Source organism: Choloepus didactylus, unplaced genomic scaffold (genome assembly GCF_015220235.1).
Source record: "Choloepus didactylus isolate mChoDid1 unplaced genomic scaffold, mChoDid1.pri zz_scaffold_223_ctg1, whole genome shotgun sequence".
Taxonomy (NCBI): Eukaryota; Metazoa; Chordata; class Mammalia; order Pilosa; family Megalonychidae; genus Choloepus; species Choloepus didactylus.
In genome coordinates, this window is record NW_023637652.1 from 1 (window position 1) to 17,993 (window position 17,993).

Genomic DNA, 17,993 nt, shown 5'->3' on the forward strand with positions numbered 1-17,993 from the left:
GCTGGTACCGCCGCCAGGTTCAGCGACGCCGAGCTGGGGCTGCCGGGCTGCGGCGCCTGCTGGCATCCAAGCAGGTCAGCCGGGTGCTGGGCACGGGTGCAGCAGCCCACTCTGGGGGCATGCGCTGGACTTCCCAGGGCCTGAGCCGTGTTCAGCCAGTTTGAAACCCAAAGCAGCCCCGTGGGCACACAGCCCGCTTGTGGAGCTGGGTAGTGGGTCCTCATGGAGCCGCCTTCGGGCTGGGCTGGTTTCCGGACTGCTGGGGTGGGGTGGGGGGAGGTGCTGTTGTCCTCTGCAAAGCAGAGAAAGGGCAAGTTCAGGGTCCTGGGAGGGGGTGTCTCCCCCCCATCCCCCAGCGGGGTCTGCGGACTCCAGGGAATGCTGGGCATCGTGGAAACCCAAGGTCTAGATGAGGGGCTCCGCCTTCCAGGTAAATGGGTCTGCCCTGGGCCTTTTGCAGGAGCAGTGGCGGCAGCTGGGAGAAGGGGGCATCTTGGACCTGTGCCAGGGAAAGGAGGCAGAGAGAAGGAAGGCCCGCGAGGAGAGGGCACGCCAAGCCCGACGGGCGGCCATCCAGGTGCTGGGGCATCTGAGCAGGCCCTGGGCGTCCCCTCAGCCCAGCCCTGGGGTCTCTGGGCCCGAGTGTGCTGTCAGGAGTCTGCCCCGAGCTCCCAGCTCTACCCAGTCTGCGTAGAGCTGGCCGCTGGGGCCCTGCTCCCGCTCGTTCCCTCCCCACAGCCTCTTCTTCCCCAAGCCAGGGCTGCAGGGGTCCCAGCCAGGGGAGGGGGGTGAGGGGGCTCCTTTTGCCATTGGGGCACTGCTCAGAAGTGCTCTACTCGGCAGGAGCTGCAGCAGAAACGAGCCCAGAAGTTGGGTGATGATGAGGCCGAGGTGCTGCCAGACGCCAGAGCTCCCAGAAGGACCCGGCCCACCCAGGAGCCGCCTCCGAAGCCCAGGAATGCAGCTCCCGGCAGCCTCAAGGCCAACAACACGGGTGAGCTTGGGCTCCCGGCTACCCCGGCCTGGCCTACCCCACACCTCCCCCAGCCCAGGGCACGCCTTGCCCCTGCCCGTGGCTCCCATGACCACCCTCCACTTCCCCGGCAGCCCCAGTCCCCCTCCCCGCTCCTACCAGCTGCCTCCTGCATCAGGGCCTGCAGATAGTGAGGTGGGAGGGTCTGGGGGCTGTGCCAGACCCTCAGAGTTGCCGGAACTCTCCTGTGGGCTGCGAGGTCTGCCCCTCGGCACGCTCGGCCCCCTGCTTGTGCCCGGCTTTGTCCCCAGGGCCCCAGACACACCACCCTCCAGGTGACGTGACACGTTTTGTGCAGGTGCCAACTCCTACCCCGCAGGCCCAGAGGACCCCCACCAGCTGCACCCTGACTCCTCCCCCAGTGCGTCCCCTGAGCCCCGGTGGTCTCCGGAAGATAAGCCACAGGTCTCGTCCTGGCAGCAGTCCTTCTCTCCTTCCCAACGGGCTGCACGGGGCCCCAGCGTGCCAAGCGTGGCCTGAGTCCACCCCCGCCACAGCAGTGGGGTCACCCATGCCAGAAAAGGCTGGAAAGCCCCCAAGGAGGGTCCTCGAGCTGCGGCATGGGTTGTCCCTTTGGGCTTTCTCGGATGCTCTGAGCCTGGGGCAGCGGGGGCTTGTGTCCACTTCCCAGACTGGCTGGAAGCTCAGAGGGTGCCGGTGACAGTCCAGGCCAGCAGCTGGCCCGGAGCGAGGCCTGGCCGGGACAGTCCCCCTCACTGTCGTCTTCTCTTTCTGCCTCATCTTTGCTTGTGGGGGGAGGGGGGCCAAGGGGCTGGTGTGAGCCGCTCCTGGCCTTATGGGCTTCTCTCTCCCCCCACCCTGTCTGCTCTTCTCGGGGGGCTGCAGGACGTCAGCTCCCAGGATGTGGCCAGAGAGGACCCTGTGGCAGGGGGCCCCGCAGAGTGCAGGGCCAAGTCCCGGGTGACCCTCAGCGAGCTGCTGGACACACTGAAGCTGCTGGAGGAGGAGCCCAAGCCACTGTCTTGCCCCAAAGCCTACCACAAGGAGAAATATGCCTGGATCGATGGGGTAGCCGTGGGGAGCCACTGGGTCCCCGTGGGGTGCGCGCCCCTCACTCTGGTTCAGGGTGCTGGCACGAGCTGCAGGGCTGCTGGGCGTGGAGGGCGTCACAGGGAGGGGGTGGGTCACTCCTGCTTTAGCCACGACCTGATGCAGGTCACACGGGCCTGGCTGACCTAAGGGCTGTCTGGAGCTGGCTGTCCTCACGGCTGTGCCCAGGGGACCAGGTGGGGGGTATGTGGCTCTCCTCCCCCTCACCCAGCTCTCTCCTCAGTCACCCAGAGGCTTCTCAAGGCCCAGCTACTGGGAGTGACTGTGAGGGTGGAGTGGGTGCCTCCTCGCATCCAGCAGTTTTCCAGATGACACCCTCCAGGGTCTTGGGCCACAAGGCCCTTCCTGAGCCAGGCCACAGCTGCCACCCGGAGTCTGTGGTCGCCCCTCCCTGGCGGCCCCCAAGACCACCCTCCACCTCTGCAGGAGGACAATGCCAGCTCCCTGACGGGAGATGACCTGGAGAAGCTCGGGAAGCTCAGCGCGCCCACCAGCCCCCCTGAGGTTGGGACGCTGCTCTCGGAGGCCAAGCTGCAGAGCATCATGAGCTTCCTGGATGAGGCGGAGAAGTCGGGGCAGGGCCAGCCCTCCGCGGCCCCCCGGCAGGAGGTGCCCTCCCCCTCTCCTGGTTCAGCTTGTCCCACATGGGTCCTCCCTGGGTGGCCCCTCAGGCGGAGTTCCCAGTGGCCGCGGGCACTTCATCGTGGTGGCAGCAATAAGGGCACACTGCGGACTGCTTCACTGTTGTTTTGGTACTTCAGGCTGTGGCTGCCGTTCTCCCTTCCCCAGCAACCAAAAAGGCCTCTACTGGGTTGGAATTGTCAGCACCCTGCCCCAGCCTCCACCAGGGGCCCTTCGCTCTGGGCTGGACTCCCTCGTCCCCAGGGAGGGCAGGGGGCGGCAAGGGGAGGCAGCCCTCCCTGACACAGTCCCGTCCACAGGGCCCTGGGCCAGGTGAGGAGCTGGCGTCCAAGATGCGGCTGAGGCTGGAGGTGGAGGAGAAGAGGCAGGCGCTGGCGCTGCTGCAGCAGGCACTGGTGCGTCAGTGCGGCTCGCCCTCCTGTCTGCATGGGCCCCGCTGCGGGGATGCCCTGGCCTGGCCCGGGCGGTGGTCCGTGGGGACCTGGAGCCTCCTGGGGGTCTGTCCCATGAGCTAACCCCCCCAGGCCACCTGCCCAGAGGGTGCCTCCGGGGTTGTGGGCGCGGGCGAGGAAATTCGAGCTGGCTGGATGCTTCTCTGCTGACCCCACAGACGCTGCTGGGGGTCCCTGGGTGTTGGGTTGACCCCGGCCTCAGCAGCCTGCTCCAGGGGGCTGGGGGCTGGGGGCTCTCCTGGGAGGGCTTGACTCCTGGCTGGGTCCCCACCTGCCACCAGCTCTCCCCCCTGCCCAGCAGGCGCAGCAGCAGGGCCTCACAGTCCGGAGGGTGAAGGAGACAGAGAGGGAGCTTGGGCGGCAGCTGCGGCAGCAGAGGGAGCACTACGAGGCCGCGGTGCAGCGGCACCTCACCTTCATCGACCAGGTGACCCTGCCTGGAAATCGGGGCTTGGGACCCACAGAGACACCAGGGCCCCTGGGGGCGTCCTCCCCTCCGAGAGATGGCAGTGCCTTCATCCCGTGTTGGCACAGGCAAGACCCTTGGCCCTCTGCGGCAGCACGAGCCTGTCGGCCCACGGGCACCCAGGTGGCCCCTCCCCAGCCCAGCACGGTGGGCGGGCGGCACCCGGGGCAGGGTCTGCACAGGGGCCTGGGTCAGTTCTGGAGCTGGCAGGTCAGAGGGCGTTCCCGGGCCTCTCCTGCCGGCCCGTCCTGGGGGCCTTGTGGGCTGCACTTCCTGCTTGGGGTCTCGGGGAAGAGGAAGGAACCTGGAAGACTGGTGGCCTCTGGTTGGGGGCAGTGTGTCCTGAGGAACCTCCCTGACGGCTAGGACGGAACTTCTTGAAGCCCTCGGTGGTGCTAGGAGGGGTCCTGGGCTTCCTGGAGACCCCTTGGCAGCAGACGGGCAGTGGTGGCCCTCACCCCAGGTTTCCACCTGCGAGGCCACTGTCCCCTGAGCAGGGGCCTCTCAGAGGGGCCCTCCCTGTCTCCATAGGCCCCGGCACCCCCCCTGGCCGCCCGCAGACTGGGCTGGGCTCCCCCGGAGGAGGCGCCGGGTCCCCTGTGGGATGTGAAGGCAGCTTCACCCCCTGCTCCCCCGACCACAGCTGATCGAAGACAAGAAGGCCCTGAGCGAGAAGTGCGAGGCTGTGGTGGCTGAGCTGAAGCAGGTGGATGAGAAGTGCAGGGCCCGGGTGGCCCAGATGCAGGAGCAGCATGAGCTGGTGAGCACTTGTGGGGTGTGGATGCGCCAGCCCCTCCGTGCCCCCTCTCTGTCCCCTTCCCTTGCCGCTGTCTCCACAGACCGCATGGGAGGGACAGCCCGTGCTGCTCGGATGGCCACTCCTGGACCCCATGAGGCTGGAGTGGGCCTGGGCTCCTCTCCACACCCTAGACGCACTCCCAGGGAGGGGCTTCGAGAGCAGCCGGTCCTGGCCCCCCGGAGCCACCGCCCGAGTGCGTCTCGGTGCAGCCAGGGACCTGCCTGTGAAGCTGCTGTGTCAGGAACCGACCCGGGGAGCTTGGGCGCCTGCGGGCTCTGTCCCCTCCTTCCGTGTCAGGGGCTGGGGAAGCTCTGCGATAGGGCACATGTCTGGCTGCACAGTCCGCGGGACGGCCCCTCCGGCTGCTGCCCGGCCCCCTTCCCAGAGCAGAGGACGGAGGACGTGGGGTCCTGAGCCCACCGGCCCTGCCTCTGGGTCCCTGGGCAAGTGGCCCCGACGTGTTCCCCCACTGCTGCCTTGACTGGACGGCGGTGTCGGAGCTCCCGTGGGCCGGGCTGCGGGCGGCGGGCGGCCCTGCATCGTCAGAGCCCCCTGGGCAGACAGCCGGGGCGGAGCCACCTGCTGCCCCTCCCCTGAGCCTCGGGACGTTGTGGGGTGGGGGGCTGGCCCTGGCTTGTGGTCCAGCCTGGGGTGCGTGTGTCCTGGGGGGGCGGTTTGCCTGGCGAGGGGTGCAGCGCTCATCTTCTCTGCCGTCCCGGCTTCCTGCTTTCTTGCTCTCAGGAGATGAAGAAACTCAAAGAACTCATGAGCGCCACCGAGAAGGTTCGCCGGGAGAAGTGGATCAACGAGAAAACGAAAAAGATCAAGGAGATCACGGTCAGAGGTGGGCATGAGGGGCCTCCTGTGGGCATGTGAGCTCTGCGGGCGGCCGGAAGCCCGGCCCTGCTGTCGGGTCCAGACCAGGTGTCCCCACAGGGAAGGGGCCCAGGTCGGGGGCCGCCAGCCAGCCCCTTGGCAAAGGGAGGACGCAGGCGTCCCCTCTCCTGTAGGGCCTGGAGCAGCCTGGGATGCAGGCCACATGGCGGGCAGTGCAGGGAGGGCCGGGGTGGCAGCACGGCCACACTGGGCACGGCCGGGACATCTCGGGGACCGTGATGTGGGTGCTCGTGGCTCTAGGCAGCCGCCAGCCTCTCGGAGGTGTCGGGGGCTTGCCCTGTGTTCTGTCAGGTTCTGTCTTTTTCCTCCAGCTTGCAGAGCAGTGAGCTGGGGTGGGTGCTCGAGGGGAAGACGGGATGGGCTGTGGGGGCCTGGAGTCCTCTGCTGTCTAGTGATGGGTCTGGTGCTGCCACAGCCGGGCATGCCTGCCTGGGCACCTTCTCTCTGGTGACTCCCCTGTAGGCCTGGGCCTCGCCAGGGGAGACGCCGCAGCCAGAATGCCGGGGGCTGGGGCAGCCGCGGGGGACCCGGGGGACCCTCCCAGGGCTGAGGGCCTCGGCACCTGCCGCCTCACCCTCGGGCCTGCACGTCAGGCCCAGCCGTGCTCTGGGCAGTGGGAGGACAGCTGGCATCGCGGGCTGAGGGCTGGGGACCCCTGAGATGCGATGCCCTCCGCAGGCCTGGAGTCCGAGATCCAGAAGCTGATCGCCAAGCACAAGCAGGAGATCAAGAAGCTCAAGAGCCTGCACGAGGCGGAGCTGCTGCAGTCGGGCGAGCGGGCTGCGCAGCACTACGGGCGCCAGGCCGAGGCACTGCGGGAGCTCCTGGAGCGGGAGAAGGAGGCACTGGGGCAGCGGGAGCGGGAGCTGGCCCAGCAACGGTGCGGGGCCTCTTGGGCTGGGCGGAAGGGAGCGGGGGCCACACAGAGTGAGGACGGGCCGGCCGCACTTCTGAGCTGTGGTTGTGTTTCTCAGAGGGCCCAGGGGGCTTCCCGGGGGTGGCTGTCACAGACCTCTGCAGGGCGGAGCTGCCAGGCAGGTTTTCCGAGTTGAGGGTTTGTAACTTGGGCCAGGATTCCGTGGTTGTCCGTGGCCCCGGAAGCAGCTCAGCCCTGGATGAACAGCCCCCAGGGCCCACGAACAGTGTCTCATGCCTTCCTCTGGTCCCAGGAGGGAGCTCGAGTCAGCCCCCATGAGGCCCCTACCTGCACCAGGAAGGGCCAGCACCCCAGGCAGCGGCATCCACCCCCAAGGGAGGGCCACAGGCTCCTGTCGCCCCGTGCCGTGACAGCCTCGCAGGCTACGGACCTGGGCAGCGGCTTCTGGCTGGGGGTGCAGACTCCGCCCTCATCTCGGGCTCCTGGTTCGGTTGAGGGGCCAAGAGCAGAGCTGCTGGGGCTTCTCGGCTTGGCCCCGCTGAGCCCCGTCCCCGCAGGCTGGAGCAGCACCTGGCGCAGGAGCAGCAGGCCCTCCAGCAGCAGCGGCACCGGCTCTACAGCGAGGTGGCCGAGGAGAAGGAGCGGCTGGGCCAGCAGGCAGCCAGGTGCCCACATCTCCGCCTCGGGGCTTCCCGGCCCTGCCTCGCCCACGCCGCCCGCACTGACCTCTGGCTTGGCCTGCAGGCAGCGGGCAGAGCTGGAGGAGCTCCGGCAGCAGCTGGAGGAGAGCAGCTCTGCGGCGAGCAGAGCCCTGAGGGCCGAGTTCGAGAGGGGCCGAGAGGAGCAGGAGCGCCGGCACCAGGCAGGGCAGGCGGGAAGGGGCCACGGGGCCGGGAGCAGGGGGCCGGTGGCCTGCTCTCACGCTCTGCCCCATACCCCAGATGGAGCTGCAGGCCCTCAGGGACCAGCTGGAGGTGGAGAGGCAGGCGTGGGGCGCCAGCTACGCCAAGAAGGAGGTGGGGCCTGCTACCCTCCAGGCCCCAGGGACCCCACCACCCAGCCCCACTTCAGCAGCCCCTTGTGTGCATGTTTTTGGGCCTCAGTCTGGTTGCTTGGGGGCTCAGTGGTCCCTTCCAAGCTAATGTCCACGTGCTGCCTTCAGCCCGTTTTGTCTCGTGGATCTCGGAAGTAGAACAGAGCGGCCCACAATGGCAGGTTGTGTCCAATGAGGGAGGAGAGCCCCCCTTTCACCCCCCAGCCCCCTGCTGCCCTGGCCGTGCACTTAGAGAACTGACGAGAGGTCAGTCGGCATAAAGAGGTATAAACGGGAAAGGAGGCCTCCCTTCTCCATCTTCTGGTCCCTTCTGCGGGGGTGGCACCCCACCTTCCGTGTCCTTCCAGAAATCAGACCCACATCCTGCCCAGGCCGTGTGATCACCCTGTTGGCCGCGGCGGTCGTCCACGCTGACCTGTGTCCTTGTCAGATTTAGTTTCTGTCCCCTGCACCCTGCTGTGATGGGTGTCTGCGTGCAGCGAGCACCCGGGGAGCTACGTGCTGTGGGGCTCCCCTAAATGTGGGACTGCCGGGTCAGAGGGTGTGCACAGTTACAGTCTGACGGAGACCTGATACCTCCAAGTTGCCTCCCAAAGCGGCTGCCCCCGCGTGTGCTGTCATCAGCCGGGCACAAGGTTCCTGTTCCCCACTTGCTTCCTTTTTATTCTGGTCAGTCCGATGGGCAGGCAGTCCCTCCTTGTCTGGGTGCCTCAGCAGCGGGCTGCCCATGGCGTCCTCAGCCCCTTTCCCCCTGGGTCCTGGTAGTGGGACAGGGCCACTCCCCCCCCACCCCCTGAGGAGCATTGCTGTGTGGCCCCATGCAGGGGAGCCCCCCACGTCCTTGCTCTCACCCCCGTCCCTCCTCACCTCCCCAGTCGCTTGGGGTAACGCTGCCTACCTCCCGTTGCCCTGTCCCCAGGAGGCGTGGCTGCTGGCCCGGGAGCAGGAGCTGAAGGAGGAGATCCGGAAGGGCCGGGACAAGGAGATTGAGCTGGTCGTGCAGCGGCTGGAGGCCGATGTGACCCTGGCCAAGGAGGAGAGTGAGAGGAGCGCCGAGAGCCGGTGAGGCTGGGTGCCACCGGGGCAGGGCCTAGTGGCTCATGGGGCCTGGGGCAGCCGCACACTCAGGCGACCCCCAGCCACCCCCGCCGACCCTTGCCAACCCCCCTGACCCCAGCCACCCCAGTCAAACCCCCGACCCCCGGCCACCCCTGCCGACCCCCGGCCACCCCTGCTGACCCCTGCCAACCCCCCTGACCCCGGCCACCCCAGCCAAACCCCCGACCCCCGGCCACCCCTGCCGACCCCCGCCACCCCTGCTGACCCCTGCCAACCCCCTGACCCCGGCCACCCCGCCAAACCCCCGACCCCCGGCCACCCCGCCGACCCCCGGCCACCCCTGCTGACCCCTGCCAACCCCCCTGACCCCCGGCCACCCCAGCCAACCCCCCGACCCCTGGCCACCCCTGCCGACCCCTGCTGACCCCTGCCAACCCCCCTGACCCCCGGCTGACCCCCGCCACCCCCGCTGACCCTGGCCACCCCTGCTGACCTCTGCCAACCCCCCTGACCCCCGGCCACCCCTGCAACCCCTGGCCAACCCCCGCTGACCCCCGGCCACCCCTGCCGACCTCTGCCAAGCCCCCTGACCCCCGGCCACCCCCGCCGACCCCCGGCCACCCCTGCTGACCCCCGCCCTCAGCGTCAGGCGCCTGCGAGACAAGTACGAGGCGGAGCTGGCCGAGCTGGAGCGATCGGAGCGGAGGCTGCAGGAGCGCTGTGCAGAGCTCAAGGGCCGCCTCGGGGAGGCTGAGGGCGAGGGCCTGCGCCTGCAGGGCCTGCTGCGGCAGAGGGAGAAGGAGCTGGAGGACACCAGGGGGGTGAGTCTTTGGAAGCCTCCTCCCCACTGCTCGGACCCCTGCTGCCTGGAGGCCACGCTTACCTGCGCCCCGACCTGCTCAACCCCACCAGGTGAATGAGCAGCTGCTGGGCGAGCGGGGCAGCCTGGCCCAGGTCATGCGCCAGGAGTTCGCCGACCGGCTGGCGGCTGCCAAGGAGGAGGCCCGGCGGGTCAGGGCGGAGCTGGCCGAGCTGCGGGCCCGGCAGCACACAGAGCTGGAGCAGCTTGCGCGGGAGAAGCAGGAGGAGCTGGAGGAGGTGCACCGGAGGTGGGCAGGGGCGGGGCGGGGGCGGGCAGCCGTGGCCGGTGGCTGAGGACCCCCTGCAGGCGGCTCGTGCTCGGGGTTAGCTGGGGCAGTGATGGGGGTCAGGCACTGACCACGGCACATCCTTTGCTGGCCGAGGGCTGAATGGGCTCAAACGTCCCCTTCCTCCTTCCAGACAGTTTGGAAGGGCCCGAGGGCCAGCGCTGGTGAGGTGTGTCGGGCAGCTCAGGGGTCCTGCCCTGGGTGTCGGCAGGGCCAGGCCACGCTCAACCGAGAGCCCTGAGGGTCTGGTCACACTATGAGGCCCTGGTGGAAGCGGGGCGGGGAGTGGCTCCTCCCACTGGGGCGTCTGCTCGTGTATCTGCCTGGTGTCCTGGGGGTACCTGCCGGGTCCTAGCCGCCTCCCCACGGAGGCATCCCCCAGGTTGCGGGTCAGGTGGCCCCAGTTTCGTGGGAGGCCCACTGGGGCTCGTGACCCACTCAGGACCACGTCACAGCTGCTGCCCCCGCACACCCAGACGGCCCAGTGTGCGGTCAGCAGGGTTGCGGCAGGTCGTGCTGCTGGGTCAGCAGACCAGGGGCTCCCTCGGGGCTGGGCGACTGGCTCCTGCCTCTGGGCGGCGGGGGCCCACACCAAGGCCCTTGGAGGGGGCGTGCCCGCGGCTGCCCTGCAGGGTCCAGTGGGCGGCTGGTGCCCTGGGGCAGGGTCGCACTCAAGCCCCGTCTGCGCCCTCTGCAGGGTGAAGATGGCCATAGCAAAGAAGGAGGAGACTGTGAGCAGCCTCCGGAAACAGCACGAGGTGGGCCGGGGCCCCGCCCCTGGGGTTGGGGGTGGTGGTTGGGGGGCCCCGGCCTGACCTGAGGGGTGCTGCTGCAGGCCGCCGTGAAGCGCGCTGACCACCTGGAGGAGCTGCTGGAGCAGCGCAGGCGTAAACCACTGGCCCCCAAGTGACCCCCCGCTGGGTGGGAGCCCAGAGCCCCCGAAGTCGGCCCCCAAAGTTTGCCCCCGGGCCGCAGCATCCACCGGCAGTGGGGCTGAGGGGTTGTGAGCTGGCTGAGCCCACCCTTGTAGCCCATTGCCTTTCTACGCTTCCTTTTCTTCTTTACGTCCGTCCCCCTTTTTTACAGCTGCCCTGTGCTCAGCTTGGGCGGTCTGTTAGAGCTTTACGCTTCATTTTTACAGTAAAAGTTGTTATATTTTAGCGCTTTGTGTAGACCCGACCTCGTCACTCCTGGGCAGGGTGGGCATGGGGGAGGGCAGACCCCAGTGTGTGGCCGGCCTAGGGCCATACGAGTGGGCAGCACATCCTGCTGGACCCCAGGCCCCGGCACCAGGGGCAGACCCGGCCCCCAGCACGTGCAGCCGAGGGCTGGCTGCTGGGCACTGTCTCTGCCCGGCATCCCTCGGGTGGGAGCTGGGCCGGGCCTGAGACCAGAAGGAAGCACCCAGGGTTGTGGGGAGAGCTGCAGAAATGCTGGAAGACACAGCCTGGGGCAAAGCCACGTGCAAAGGGAGCAGGAAGCCACCCGTGCCAGCTGGGGGCCGTGGGGTTTGGAGCGGTCAGTCTTGGGGCTGTCAAGTCTGGTTCCAGGGCTAGGTTTCCAGAGCCCAGGAGGCTGGGGTGCGTCAGAGCCTGCCCCTGGGGTTGGGGCCTTCGGCCCACAGGGTGGCTGTGGGCCTCCCTGTCAGCTCAGGCAACTGCACACTGAGGCACACTGCGTCGGCCGCCTCTGACCAAGACTTGGGGGCCGCATGCAGAGCCCCTGGTCACCGGCCACTGTGCCCGCTCTAGCACTTGGGCTCACCTGGGGGGCCCATGTCCCCCCGCAGCTGCAAGCCTAGGTGCCAAAGTCCTCCTCTCAGAGAGCTGGACTTGGAGAGATCCTTCCACCCAGAGATGCTGTTCCCTTGGGAACTGCCTCCCAGGCCAGGGCAGACGGGTGTACCCGGGGAGGGCACCGCAGGCACCCGTGGACCTGGTGCAGTCCTGGGCACCCTTGGCCAGGCCAGCGGCCCTGGGAGCCATCACTCAGCCCTGGCCATCCCGTCTGGCAGCCCCAGTGGGCAGCCTCCGGCCTCCTGCCCCATGGGGCCTGGGTCCCTTCTGCACTTGGCTCTGGGATTTTCCTTCCTTTGGTGGCAGAGCCTGTTGCCTCAGGGCCTCTGGCCTCAGCCTCAGCCTCAGCCTCGGGTGGGCCCAGCCCATCCCTTCCAGGAGCCAGGCTGCAAAGTGGGCAGACCCCTGGACTGGCCCTGGTTCTCCCCACCAACCCAGGGAGGCAGGGAAGCCTTTCTTGGGCCTTAAGGGGAACTGAGGCACGGCAGCCCTGGCCCAGTCCTTGAGGCCAGGCCTCTGCAGGTCGGCTCTGCTCCGGGCTGTCGTATGTCTGCGGGTGAGGGTGGGAGCAGGCCCCGGCCCGTCCAGCTCGGACTCAGGGTCTCTGCTAGGGCCGTGATGGGCACTCCGGGGGGTCCCCTCTCAGTGCCCCCAAGTGTCCCCTGGGCCTGCTTTGCCCACCCCCTCCCCGGCGGCCTCAGCAGCAGCCCCTCTGGTGGTTTTGTCGTTGATACGTTTCCGAGTCCCAGGAAACAGGTGAGGGAAGGGGCTGAACCCAGGAGCGAGGGGTTGGGGGCTTCACTGCGCAGGAGGGACTGTGGCCGGGAGAGACGCCGGTTCCTATTCTGGTACAAACCTCGGTGCCAGGACCAAGGGAAAAGCGGTGCTTTTATCTGAAGCCGTCGTTCAGGGTTGTTAGGGGAAAACAGCTGTAACGTGTTAAGGTAACCGTTTGCAGGTAAAACCAGGTGGGAAGATGCTGGGGCTGGGGGTGGGGGGTGATGCCCTTTTCCGTTACGGCGGGAAGAGCCAGCTGGGACCCCGGAGCCTTCCCCACTGTTTGCTCGCCGCCCCCACCCCAGGTGTGCCCCAGGTGCCTTCACCTGCCTGCAGCCTGTACCCCTCTCCTCCAACCCCTGCATCGTCAGCTCTCTGGCTTTGTTCTGTTTTCAGGGTTTGTGGTCACGCAGGATGTTGGTCACTTGCCTCCCCGGCCGCAGGTAGAGGCGGGAAAGCGATTTGAAGGCCACAGGGGAGGGGTTGGGGGGGGGTGGGGACACTGGGACCCAAGCCCCCGCCAGCTGCTGCCCCCAGGGAGCCCTGGCCCTGTGGCGCCTCCCAGCGGGAACTTGTCTTGCTCCTGCAGCGGCTCAGTGTGGGGGTCCCGCCCGGCAGGGTCGCCATGCACGGCGGCCCCTCCTGGGGGGTCCCCACACGTCCCCCAGATGGGATCGGGGGGCCCACCACGACAGGGCTCGTCCTGGAGCCACTGCGATGGGTCCCCGTGATGGGAAGGGGACGGGTGGCTGGCTGGGAACCGAGAGTGACGCTGCAGTGGCCGAGAGGGGAGGCTGCGGAGGGGGGTCGACCTGGAAGCAGGTGGTGTTCACACCGGAGGCAGGCGGGTGTGGACGGAGCCTGGGGGCTCCAGCAGGAAGTGAGGGGTGAAGGGGAAGCACCCCAGGGAGACAGGGCGGCACTCGGGGGGCAGGAGGAGCTGAGGGAGAGAAAGACAGCGTTGCCCAGATGTTTCCTGGCCCCGAGGGTGCCTGGCGGGGGCCACAGGGTTGGGATCCCACCTGCTGCAGCCCAGCCCTTGGGGGGCAGCTGCGGAGTGGCCCAGCAGGGGCCCTGCAGGGTCTGAGCCCGAGGGGCCGTGGGACCCCACGCTGAGAGGAGAGCAGGATGGGGCTGGTGGGCGGCAAGTAGGGAGACCGAGGCACAGGGCTGGGGGCAGGGCTTGGGCCACCCCACTGCTTCCACTTCCTGCTGCGCCCCTGCCCCCCGCGTCCCCGAGGTCACGGCCATGCACAGACATGCCAGGACACGCTGCTCATGGAACACTGTTTCTTTTCGGCCCCACAGGCTGCCCCACTGCGCCCCTGGGGCCCCGTGGGCACGTTGAGGGCTTCAGTCAGCCGGGGCTGGTGTCACTACTACTTCTTTGGAATTTTCTCCTTTTTGATAAAGTCCGAAAATTCTAGAGTAGAAAACAGATTTCCAATAAGTAATCCCTGCCTTGTGGGCCCTGCCCCCTCTTAGGAGAGGGAACCCCAAAACCCCGAGAAGACCCCGGCCTGCCCGTTGGGACATGTGGCAGGAGCAGAAAGGACGAGGACCCGAGCCCGGCCCGCCTGCTGGCGCCATTCACCTTGGCTGGGGCTCATGGCACGGGTATCTTCCTCTGTGGGAAACCGAGGCATGGAGCCGCTGGGGGCCCAAGTCCAGCGTGAGCCCTCGGCCAGGCCGCCCCTCTGTTAAGCCTTGCGCCACCCCCCAAGTCGGGGTGTCCTGGTGTTTTGCAGGCAGAACAGGGGGTGCAGGTCGGGGCCCCAGCCGGGCAGGGGCAATTGGCGCCACCGCGCCTGCTCTCCGCCTTCTGGGGGAGCAGAATGTTCCAGGGTTGCGTGGAGAACCTCAAATCCCGTTCCTCCCTGACGAAAGCCATCTGTCCCACGCCCCTGCCTGCGCCAGCTCCCACTGTCCGAGCCCCCGAGCTGCAGCCCTCCCTGCGCATCCAGGGGCGGCCTCGGTCCCTGCCACCAGTCTCTCCCCACCTCGGCCCCGTCAAACCCACCCCTTCCCATGGCTGCCAAATGGGCCTCCCCAAAGCGTGCTGGGGCCCCCCGGGTGCTGGGAGGATTCGGAGGGAGGCTGCCCCTGGCACAGCCTGGGTGCCCACCCACTGCGGCCGAGACCCAGACGAGCCGGCTGGGGGGCGAGGCGAGGGCAGGGGCATCAAGCCGTGGCCCCGGGCTGGGGTCCTGCCCAGCCTTCTGGAAGGGGCTGAGCCAGGCAGGTCCTGAGAGCTAACCTGCCCACCAACTTCCTTGCCGCCCCCACCTTCAAAGTTGATCCTGCCGTCCCCGTCTGCGTCAGCCGCCAGCATAATGGCCTCTGCTTCCTCGTCTGTCAGGGGGGCAGTGGGCCCACTGCTGGGGACGGTGGACAGGATGTACCTGGGCCAGGGGGGCTGGGGTCAGAGCTGGCGGGGGCCGGGGCACAGGGGCTTCATGGGCAGGGTGGCCCAGAGGCCGGAAGGCCCGGCCGGAGGGGGCAGCTGGGCCTGGAGCCGGGGTCCCGGGGCCCTGGGCATGGTGCCAGCCTGGCCTGAACGGGGCAGGGGGAGCGGGGGCTGCTGGGGCGGGCAGTCTGGGTGGGTCCGGGCCCTGCACCCCCAACCCGGCCACGGGCTGTCACTTGATCTCATTCCACTCGATGAAGCCGCTCCTGTCCTTGTCCAGCGTCTGGAAGGCCTTGCGGATCACGGCGTCCAGCTGCCCCAAGGCCTGGAACTTCCGCATGTGCTCGAAGAAGTTGAGGTGGTTGAAGGCACCTGGGGGCCACCCAGCAGTCCTGAGGGGCTGGCCCAGGTGCCCCCGCAGGTCACGGCCGCCTGTGCCCATCCGCCCCTGGGAAAGGGGGCACACCCCCCATGCACCCCCCGAGCCACAGCTTCCTCGGGACCGGGGGGCTGTGCCCGGGGTGGGGCTGTGCGGGGGGATGTACCGTGGTGCCTCATGTCTGGGGGCAGCAGCTCAATGTCCTTGTCCAAGAGGGACGTGCCCATGGCCAAGGCTGCCTTCATGTGGGCGAAGTCCATGTCCATCGCCCTGCAGAACGGCGGGGGCTGCTCAGGGCACCGGGTCCAGCCGGGAAGACGCCCTCCCCGGGGGTCCCGGACAGGCCCTGCAAGCTGCGTCCGCGGCTGGGGGGCGGCAGGGGTCAGCTGTCCCTGCTGTAGGGCAGGGCCCAGGGGAAGAGAAGGCCCAGGCTCGCTGCCACGGGTCCGTGCCGCCCCCCTCCGCGTCTGGGCACTCCTGCCTCTTGCTGGCCAGGCCTCCCTGAAATATGTTCCCCGTTTCTCAGAAGAAACTGAGGCTGTGAGGGGCGATGTGGACAAGGCCACAGCCTGAGCCCAGAGGAGGTGGGGTCTGGGCAGCCGTCAGGCAGCACCAGCCGGTGAAATTCTGTCCTTCAAGGCCTATCTTAGAAGCCACCGCCTCCTCCAGGAAGCCTTCCTAGTTACCCGGAAGCACCACCTCCTCGTCCCCGTGTTAGGAGCCAGGCCTGGGGTCTTGACCTAACTCTCCTGGACCCCCAAGCGGATGCTCCTCCTGGGCTGTCCACCCTACCCCACGTTTGCAGGTGCCCACGGCCCAAGGTGGGATGCCAGTGCCCCCTTGCCCCACACCTGGTGGAGGCCAGGCCTGCGGGGAATCCAACAGCCCCCGCGTGGTGGGTGTCACTGCCCCAGGACATGCCCAGGGGCCCGAGGCGGGCCTGGTTCCTGTTGTGCAGGGGTCAGGGTCCAGGCTGGGGGCCATCCTGTGCCCCATGTGGTACCTCGTGGGCTGCAGCTCTCGGGTTGCTGTCCCCAGGGTGGGTTGGGTTCCGGGGCCTGGGCCCGGCAGCTGTTTCAGATCTCGTGGGCGGCAGGGCCAGCGGGTGCAGGAGGCACTGAGACTCCTTGGGCATCTGAGAGCTCACGGGGTAGCAGTACCTTCTAGAACATGCTCCCTCTGCCTGGAGGACGGGCCAGTGCCCCCAGGCCCTAGGCGGGCTAGACAGCGGCTGGAGGCCCTGGGGTCGAAGGTTGGGGGCAGGGAGCCCTGGACAGGGTTCCTGGCAGCCCTTCAGCAGCTCTGGGCCTCAGCTTCCTCAGCTGTCACGTGGGGAGACCCCTGCCCCCTGCTCGCTGACTGGGGAGGGGACAGTGGTGGCCTGTGGCTGAGCCCCTCGAGGGTAGGACCAGGGTGGGCTCAGCTGGGATCCGATTCGCTCTCCTGGAGGGCACTCAGGCTCGCCCCCCATTCACCCCCGTCTGGGGGTCTGCTCTGGAGGGAGGAGATGCCTGCCCTGGGGCGGGGCGGGCTGCGTTCCGTGGGGGTTGAGGTCCTGTCTGAGCAGTGCCCCCCCAACCCAGGGTCTGGTCTAATCACAGGACCCAGGCCCCATCGTGTCTGGGGTGCCCCCCATCCCCTTCATAGGAGAGGCTGAGACCAGAGGCTGGAGAAGGGGGGGTGCAGGGCCTGGTGCTGGGCTCCCCGAGCTCTTTATTTATAGCTCCCCCAGCCCGGGCAGCGGATGGGGTTTCATCGGGGTCCCTGGAGTGGCGCTTGTGATTCCAGCTGGCTGCAGGCGATGCACAAAGTGCCCCCCACCTGCCTGCCCCCCCGCCTCCCGCCGCCTCCAGCCTGTCTCCCCACCGCCTGCCCCCTCTCCCGGAGGGCTCGGTCCCTGGGAGAGGCTCTTTCTCCCCTGACAAAGGCCTTCCTCCCCTTGGCCCCCCACAGCCTCACCACCCTCTGCAACCAAAGCTGGCTGAGCATCAAGGCCCTGGCTAAGACACCCCCCACAGAAACCCCCATGACCCCGAACTGCGGAGTCCTGGACGCCCTACCAGGCTGGCAGGGACCCCCTCTCCCCGACCACCCAGGTGGCCCTGGGGGCTGCGGCCTGTGTCGAGATTCTGCCAGTGAATTGCCCACCTCAGCTGCGGTGAGGAAAAGGCCCCGAGTCAGGGGGCCCAAAGGAGATGGGGAGGGACAGTGGGGGCAGGGGGCCCTGTTGGGATGGGGGCACGGCTCAGCGTGGGAGCTTTGACCAGCTGTCCTGCCAGCAGCCCTCCACCCCGGGGGTCCCCAGGCCCAGCCACTGGGTCTCTTGGGGGCTCGCACAGGCGTGTGTGCACATGCCCTCGCACACCCAGGCTCCCGCAGCTGCCTTTGGACTAGGGGTCCCTCAGGGCTGATGGGGAACTGCTGGCAGGGAGGGCTGCTCCCTCCCCCTCCCCCACCCTTTCCTGCCTCTCCCAGGCTCCCCTGAGTCCCCGCCTCTTTTCCATCCGGGCCTCCTGCAGGCCTCCCTGGGCCGTGTTCACCCCTCCCTGGGGCAGGGCTCACCTCTGCCTGGCTTCCCACAGGGGCTCTCGGGGTGCTGAGAGGCTGCGGTGGCTCCGGCTTTTATACCTGCAGCCACTGGGCCTATTTACAGCTCGGGGCTGCAGCTGTCCCACCGCCCCCCTCCCCCCGGCACTCTGGCCTGGCACTGGCTGACTCCAGGGGCTCTCTGGCACTTGGCAGTTGACACCAGGCTGGGCAGTCTGTCCATCACAGTGCCCACGGGGAGGGGGAGTGGGCAGGGCCCGGGAGGCTGAGAGGCTCATCCCAACCCTACGGGGCCGGAGCCCTGGTGGGCAGTGCTGACGGGGGGCCCGGGCAGGGGGCCCGGAGAGGATGAGGCCGCCCCCCCATGCCCCCAGGCCGCTGGGCCTGCACGACGAGAGGTGCAGGACTGGGAGAGGCTGGGCGAGCTGGGTGGTTCCATGTGCCGTGGCCGGGTTGTGGGGGCAGGGGGCAGCGAGGCCCCAGGATGAGGTGTTCCCAAGACACAGCCTCTCCCCACAGCATGGTGCGTCTCTGGGGGACGGCGAGGGTCATGGGCGATGTCACCTGCCCAGCGTGGGCCCAGGTGTGG

The 17,993-nt window shown here is 68.3% G+C and overlaps 2 protein-coding genes across 6 annotated transcripts; one reads left to right on the forward strand and one right to left on the reverse strand.

The window, feature by feature from the left end:
* Window positions 1-3: 3 nt before the first annotated feature.
* On the forward strand, window positions 4-10,658 carry LOC119526020 (centrosomal protein of 131 kDa-like; the record flags this gene model as incomplete). The annotated part of the gene is made up of 20 exons (XM_037824794.1): window positions 4-74; window positions 461-577; window positions 844-994; window positions 1,332-1,438; window positions 1,880-2,062; window positions 2,531-2,713; window positions 3,046-3,141; window positions 3,500-3,625; window positions 4,308-4,424; window positions 5,205-5,307; window positions 6,039-6,240; window positions 6,795-6,902; window positions 6,982-7,099; window positions 7,179-7,253; window positions 7,888-7,926; window positions 8,211-8,353; window positions 8,994-9,171; window positions 9,263-9,459; window positions 10,196-10,256; window positions 10,334-10,658. Coding segments are annotated over 20 exons (2,450 nt in total), but the record flags the coding sequence as incomplete, so codon positions are not given.
* Window positions 10,659-13,311: 2,653 nt separating this feature from the next.
* PVALEF (parvalbumin like EF-hand containing) lies at window positions 13,312-17,510 on the reverse strand. Of its 5 annotated transcripts, none has more exons than XM_037824799.1 (6): window positions 17,420-17,480; window positions 15,861-16,388; window positions 15,024-15,127; window positions 14,715-14,850; window positions 14,358-14,473; window positions 13,312-13,494 (listed from the first exon to the last, which is right to left on the reverse strand). In XM_037824799.1, the coding sequence occupies exons 3-6, from the start codon at window positions 15,121-15,123 to the stop codon at window positions 13,451-13,453; spliced, it is 396 nt and encodes a 131-aa protein (XP_037680727.1). In that variant the 5' UTR covers window positions 15,124-15,127; window positions 15,861-16,388; window positions 17,420-17,480; the 3' UTR covers window positions 13,312-13,450. The 5 variants fall into 5 exon arrangements, with proteins under 5 accessions (XP_037680727.1, XP_037680728.1, XP_037680729.1 ...); XM_037824800.1 differs by having other exon boundaries at window positions 15,861-16,097; window positions 17,420-17,439; XM_037824801.1 differs by lacking the exon at window positions 15,861-16,388 and having other exon boundaries at window positions 17,420-17,510.
* Between the last annotated feature and the right edge of the window lie 483 nt (window positions 17,511-17,993).

Coding starts and splice junctions, on each gene's coding strand:
- PVALEF (XM_037824796.1), bottom strand. CDS start 15,776: ATGTCCTGGGGCAGTGACACCCACCACGCGGGGGCTGTTGGATTCCCC. Junction 15,128..15,708: donor GCAGGCCTGGCCTCCACCAG/GTGTGGGGCAAG, acceptor GCCGTTCTGCAG/GGCGATGGACATGGACTTCG. Junction 14,474..14,714: donor ATCGAGTGGAATGAGATCAA/GTGACAGCCCGT, acceptor CCCCTGGCCCAG/GTACATCCTGTCCACCGTCC.